This window comes from Aegilops tauschii, chromosome 7 (genome assembly GCF_002575655.3).
Source record: "Aegilops tauschii subsp. strangulata cultivar AL8/78 chromosome 7, Aet v6.0, whole genome shotgun sequence".
Taxonomy (NCBI): domain Eukaryota; kingdom Viridiplantae; phylum Streptophyta; class Magnoliopsida; order Poales; family Poaceae; genus Aegilops; species Aegilops tauschii.
Window position 1 is genome coordinate 120728220 of NC_053041.3, and position 6897 is coordinate 120735116.

The 6897-nt window shown below is 46.2% G+C and overlaps 1 protein-coding gene across 1 annotated transcript; it reads left to right on the forward strand.

Annotated features, from left to right (window-relative positions):
• The first annotated feature begins 5438 nt into the window (after positions 1-5438).
• Positions 5439-6002, forward strand: LOC141026911 (uncharacterized). Its single transcript, XM_073503789.1, has one exon. The coding sequence runs from the start codon at positions 5439-5441 to the stop codon at positions 6000-6002; it is 564 nt and encodes a 187-aa protein (XP_073359890.1).
• The last annotated feature ends 895 nt before the right edge of the window (positions 6003-6897 follow it).

Genomic DNA, 6897 nt, shown 5'->3' on the forward strand with positions numbered 1-6897 from the left:
AATGCACTGCAAGTGTTAGCCAACATTACCGATGATCAATGGAAACCATCCTCCTATTGGTCAGTTCGATTGCTTAAGCCATTTTTTTTCTTCCAAAAACCATATGCCAACGATTATGACGGTGATATTTTGAACAACCTAACACACATTTTTGGGTATCTTAGAACAAGACTAATCTAGGATACATTTCAAACATGTTTAAATTCACTTATTTCGCTCAACCTATTTCAGTGTAACTGCTTAGAACAACACTTACAAGTGAAATCTGATTTTGATTGTAGCGACCTTATTCTTTTGAAATAAGAGAAACATGTTTTCTTGAGTAGTTGAAGTTTATTTTAGTAAAATTATTTTTTTAGAGAGCGGATTTTTTAAATGAGTGCACGAGTACCGGTACATAGGGAATATTTTCAATCTGCCTTTTGGAGAAATAAAATAGTGCAATATCTTGTTTTAGATGAGTGAAATCACTGTATTTTGAAAATGATTGAAATTATTCATTTTCAATTGACTGAAACGAGTGTAATCTATTTTGTGAAACGAGTGAAATCATTTTTGTTGAAAATAATTGAAATTATTAGTTTGAATTGAGTCAAACAAGTGGAATCTATTTTTGTAAAGGAGTGTGGAATAAATAAGTGAAATATGTTGTTCTAAACGAATGAAATCATTCTTTTCAAAAACCATTGAGATTATTCATTTGAATTGAGTGAAATGAGTGGAATCTGTATTTTGTAGTGAGTGAAGTATGCAGTATGCTGTTTTAAACGAGTGTAATTGTTTTTTAATGATTGAAAACATTTGTTTGAATCAGGTGAAATGATTGGAATGGGAGTGGCATATGCAACCGTGGGTGAATAGTAAAATAATTAAAAATAGTAAAAAATGATTTTTTTTCTTGTGATGCCAGATTCTTGTATGCGTGAAGTCCGTGCTAAATTTCGTGTAGTTCGGATGTTTTAGTAGCTCTCGGCAAAAGAGACAAATTTCGGATCTATGAGAAATATTTGAAAACAACACTGTTTGAAGCTCACTTTGTCTTTTTTGCCATGAGCTCCTGGAATATAATTTAGCCATGAAATTTTGCATTCATCTGGCGGACTCAAGCATCTTAGATGAAAAAAAAAATCAGGTTTTTATGAATTTTTTTACTGTTCACCAGGTGCAGATGGGCCTGACCCCGAATTGAATATCAGAGTGGAATCTATTTTTCTTAAAGGAGTGAAATAAACGAATGAAGTACGTCATTCTAAATAAAAAATTGAAAACGTTTGTTTGAATCGAGTGAACGAGTGGAGTCTGTTTTTTATTAACGAGTGAAATATGTTGTTCTAAACGAATGAATTTTTTCCTTTGAATATAATTGTAAATCAGGTTAGGGCCGTTTCCAGGGTGGTTAATCTTTCAGCACTTGTTGTTCGCCCGCTATGCATCTGCTTTGCTTTTCCTGCACTAATCGAGCAAAAGAAAGACATGTGAGACCGGGCTGGAAAATTCTAACACATGAGATGTAAACAGGCATCTCCCATGTTCCACTTAAGCACCCAGATCCATAAGTTGCCCATAAAATTATCGACATGCTAGGGGTTGAGGCCACAGAGAGATGATTATAGGTGGGCTCGTTGAATCGTACCCAAAAGAAACCGAAAACCGCAGATCAAGTATAGTTTTAACCGGCTAACATGTTAAACTCCGTTTCTGCAAAAGCCATCTCTTCTCCATCTGCTTTTTCACAGGGCAAGGCTTGGAGCGAGGGGCATGCTTAATGATGTCTGCCCACCATCAAGATCCGTTATGCCATCCCCTGTGACGAGGGCTGCTACCAGTTGAGCATGTACTCATACGAGCATTAATAGCGTCTGGCCCACTCCTGTGATGTATAACGCGACGTATTCAAGTGCGTCCGTAATTAACACGTCGGGTATTACAAATGGGCCTATATTAAGTAGCCATCTTGATGCACAACAGGACGTCTCACATTACGGCATCGCGTGGCCGCATGTCCCAAAAATTCACGTCCCTCATGCACCGAACTAAGTAGGATTAGGAATACTACTTGTTAGAAGGGATAAAGAGGTTTGGTGAAATTGATGGACGTATTATATTGAACCTAAAGGGCGAGTATATATTGAGTACAAGACTTGAAGGGCAAGACATCTCCTAGAGATAAGATGGAAATAATTCTATCTAATACCGGGCAATCTCTAGTACCAAATATATCTCTAATATCCCCGTAGTTGTAGCGGTAGCGTTGCGAACAACAGGAGCGTCGCGGGCGGTCAAACTGAAGAGAATAGCAATCGTAGCAGGAGCGTCGCGAACGGTGTCGCGTTGCGGATGCGTTTACTATGGAGAAAGCCGACGAGTTGCTCAAGCGAGGTGATAGCCCTTTATGCCGATGTCGATGTAGCCGAGAGCGTACGGTGGTGTAGCCGTGGTCGAGGTAGCCGTGCGAGGGACGCCGTGGTCGATGTCGAGTCGGGGTGGCCGGTGTCGAGGTAGTCGCCGTGGACCAGGAAGAAGAGCGGCTACGGCGGCCTAAGGACACGCGGCGGCGGCTAGGTTAGGAGCGTGGCAGCGGTGCTCGAAGTAGGTGAGGAAAAAGCCCGACAATATGACAAAGATTAGCGCGGATGGTGGCGTTTCCGCGCCTAGGAGGCAGCGCGGCGCATTACCACACAGAAGTCAACGCGCGTGGACAGCGAAGTGGACCGCGTGCTGGTCGACGCAGCGGCAGCGCACGGGTCGGGGCGACGGCGAGGAAGACCTCAGGGCGGCGGCAGGGACCGCGTGCCACCCTCGCTATGCCTCGATGTGGCGACACAACGGCGATGCGAGGGTCGGTGCAGCCACGGGGACGACCTGGAGCGGTGGAATGCGGGCCGCAGCACTATGGCCCGAAGGGGCGACGCAGCGGCAGCACGCGGTTCAATGCGGCCATGGGAAGAATCGGGGGACGACGGCAGGGACCGCGTGCCACACTCGCTACGGCCCGATGAGGCGATGCAGCAGCAGCGCGTGGGTCGCTGCAGCCACGAGGACGCCCTGAAGTGGACGGCCTCGGGGTGACAGTAGACCGCGGGGCGACGCAGCGACAGCGCGCGGGTCGGTTCAGTCGCGGAGAAAACTATGGGGCGGCGATGTTGCAGTCCCAAGATACAACGTAGCTATAGCTCGTTGCTCGATCGGTGAAGAGGCATGTAAACTTGATAACAATTCTCCGTTAAAAGCGCTTATAGGCTGGCTTATGAGGAACTCCACAGTGCATCGATTAGTTCTTCGAGTACCAACTCACAAGGGGGGCGAGAAATATGGAAAGCTATTTGGTCTGCACTCCCTCCCCCCTAAAAGTCCTCTCTTTTGGTTGGAGACTAGCAACGAACACTTTGGCAACTTGGAGTAACAAGATGAAAAGAAACATGGCAGTGAGCACCACTTGCCTGATTTGAGGTATGAAGGAGGAAGATACCTTCCATGTCTTTTGCTCCTGCCCTAATGCGCGGCAACTATGGAATGCACTGCTAGTGGATTGGTCACTACCAGCTTTACAATCCATTAGTACGACCGGGAAAGATTGGTTCTCGGTGTTTTTCTGCAATCTGAATGATGAAATGAGAGTACGTGTCCTGCTGTTGTTTTGGAGGATGTGGTATGTTAGGAACAAGATTGTGCATTCAAAACCAGCTCCCCCAGTTGATGTATCTAAGAGGTTTTTGAGCAGCTACCTTGACACTCTCTACTCCATTAGTGCAGACCCGTTTGATTCAATCAAAGGAAAATCAGACACCACCATGTGTTTCCCACATGTGGATCCAGCATGCAATAATAGGCCACAACCTGCTGATATTTTGTGGTCGCGACCTGTGATTGGCCGAAGTAAATTAAATATTGATGGTTCCTTCCTCAACAATGAAGCAGGAGCAGGTATGGTTTTGAGAGACCATGAGGGTTCGATTGTATTCAGTGCATGCAGGCAAATATTTTCATGCAATGATGCCCTGGAATCTAAACTTCTAGCCCTTCAGGAACGTATTGCTTTGGCACTGCAGTGGTGTTCCCTGCCACTAGATATTGAAAGTGATTGTCTTGAGGCAGTCATGATGATCAAGAGTAGTGTATGCAACAGATCGAAGTACACTTTTTTGGTTGAGGATATCAAAAAAAGCATGGAGGAACGGGATTCTTGTATTACTCATATTCGCCGTAGCCAAAATAAATCTAGTCACTTTATGGCAAACTTTGGGAGATCCGAACGCCGCACTGTTGTTTGGCTTGGATCAGGCCCTCCCGCGCTTTAGAAGTTTTTGAATTTGATTGTAATCCTTAAGTTTTTGGAGTTATACAAGAATTTATATTCGAAAAAAAAACTTGATAACAATCTTGACGAAAACTTGCGATGACGCGCATCCGAATTGATCAGACAGAACATGCGACAAGGACAGAGTAGATCGTGTGCGCGTGACTGATCATGCCAATTGCTTGCGTGGTCGGACCAGCTGCTCTGTAGAGGATGGACGTGCCCGCGCAGTGCGTCGCGAGGCCGAACATGACAAGCGTGTGCAACGGGCACACGTGTAGCCACATCCGTCCAGGATGCTACATGCGGGAGCACTGATCAGCCATGCATCACGTGAGCGGACCAAGCCATGCACCCAGGTAGTCCAGCGGTCAACTATGCCCGCGCATGGCGCGTTAGTGGCCGCGTGCAGCGACGCTTTGAGGAGACGACTCCAGGGCGGGAGCACCGTAGCGGCCGGCCGTACCAGCGCGCTCGCGAGACATGCGTGAACCCCACTGCCCGAGGAACCATCTTGCAGGAGACGATGAAGATGTTGATGAAGCAAACGCACGTTGTTGATGACGAACGGTGACGGGCGACGCAAACCGATCTATAGATAAGAGAACCAAAAAAAAAAGCGTCGATCAAGACGACCGGGTGAGTGAAAACTCGGATCAAGTATCAAGAAAAAGACTATCTAGGGCGGCCGATCAACACGATCAGCGGATGAATCCTAGGTACGGGCGGCGCAGCCCCCGGTGGCGATCATGGAGATCGACCGCCCCGGGGGCGGCGTGGGGTGGAAGCGGCGGCGGCTAGGATTTAAATCGAGATTAGGCTAATATCATGTTAGAAGGGATAGAGAGGTTCGGTGAAAGTGATGGATGCATTATTGAGCCTCGAGGACGAGTATATATTAACTATAAGACTCAGTAATGTTGCTTCGGACCATGGTTCGGCCGCACCTATACTCGATGCAGTACATCATTTTTAAGGATTTGAGCCTAACGTCTATCATATTTTATGGCAAGAATCATCAACTATCGGCATACAGTCTGTGGCTAGCAAGAAATGAAGCAAGGGATGGGAGAAGAATTGCACCGCCACATGAAATAGTTACTCTGGACCATGATTTGTGGCTAGCAATTGGCAAGAAAAGATGCATCTTGCGGCATGGAAGCAAACGCACCAGAGCGATAAACCTGTACAGGAGCAGAAGATGGTGCAGCGCTGGGAGCCACCTGATGATGGATGGGTCGAAGTTAACTCTGATGAAGCAGTATCACGCTTTGGTGAGAAAGGTGGTGGAGGGGCAGTGTTGAGGGATCATCACGGAGCTTTTCTAGGAGCAGTCTGTCAGTTTTTCCCACACAACGCTGATCCAGAAGCTGTGGAGGTTCTAGCGTGCCGGAGGGCGGTTCAGTTAGCAATCGCAATACAGGCTACGAGAGTACATGTGGAACTGGACAACAACACGGTGGTGCAAATGCTTAATCAGCAAACACGGAATCTATCTGCAGTAGGGCCTTGGATACAGGAGATCAAAGAGATGCTCAACACGCTCACCGAGTTCAGAGTTGCGTGGGTTCGGCGCTCTGGGAATATTGCCGCGCATAAATTAGCTAAAGTAGGTGTAGGAGAAGAGAGGTGTGGTGTTTGGGTGGATTCACCACCAGACTTTCTTTTAGATGTAATTTCGGACGAGATTCCAAACTTGGTTTGAATAAAAAGCGGCACGATTTTTCCCTCAAAAAAAAATATATTTTCACCCGCTCACAAGTTATTTAGGCAGTTCAATGAATAGTTGATTGTGGGGTTGGCTGTTTAATCCATGTAACACGCACAATTTGTAAATATGAGCAGTTATTAGTCTAAAACAATGGAAAACAAAAGGCATTTGTTTGTGTGTCGCCTCTGCTTTACTACTCTGTGTTCCTCTACTTTTGGTGAGTTCTTCAACTTCAAGGGCGTAGGGCAGAACTAACGAACATTGTGTTCGCGCGCGTGCGCGTGCCTCCTTCTGAGAAAATGAGAGAAAAAAGAAGGGCTTCAGCCAATATTCTTGGCCAGACGAGGACGGTGCTGCTCGAACCACGTTCGCAGTGTCGTCACAGGAAGTGACGAGGAGCAGCCTGGCGAGCGGCCTCACACCCACGCCCGCAGGAGTTGCGCACCTAGGAGACCGATCACAAGCTGTTGGAATTAAGCATAGTAACTAAATCGTATAGGAGTATTTGGTACCAGAGATTGTCCGGTATTAGATCCAAGTCTTATAGGAGAGGTGTGATTCTGGACCATGGTCTACCCGCGCCCACGCTCGGTGCCGTCCGATTAATACTACTTCCATGGGAATACGAGCCAGCTTATCACTCAAACTTTAAAGATTAAGCTAATTCTAGAACAGTACCGGGGACCATGGATATGCCATTTCTTTTCTGAATCTACGTGGGCCCAAGCAGTACCCCAATGCTGATTTCCCTCCTGGTTGTCCCATGCAAATAAACCAATTAGTATATTTTTGGATATTTATTTTTAGAATAGCTACAGTGCACGTATGGTACATCGATGTTTGTATGTGTGTTCATGTTATTTTTTCATGCAAAAAGGATACTTTTGTG

Bases quoted from the DNA above. Each gene is read 5' to 3' on its own strand.
- LOC141026911 (XM_073503789.1), top strand. From the start codon at position 5,439: ATGCATCTTGCGGCATGGAAGCAAACGCACCAGAGCGATAAACCTGTA.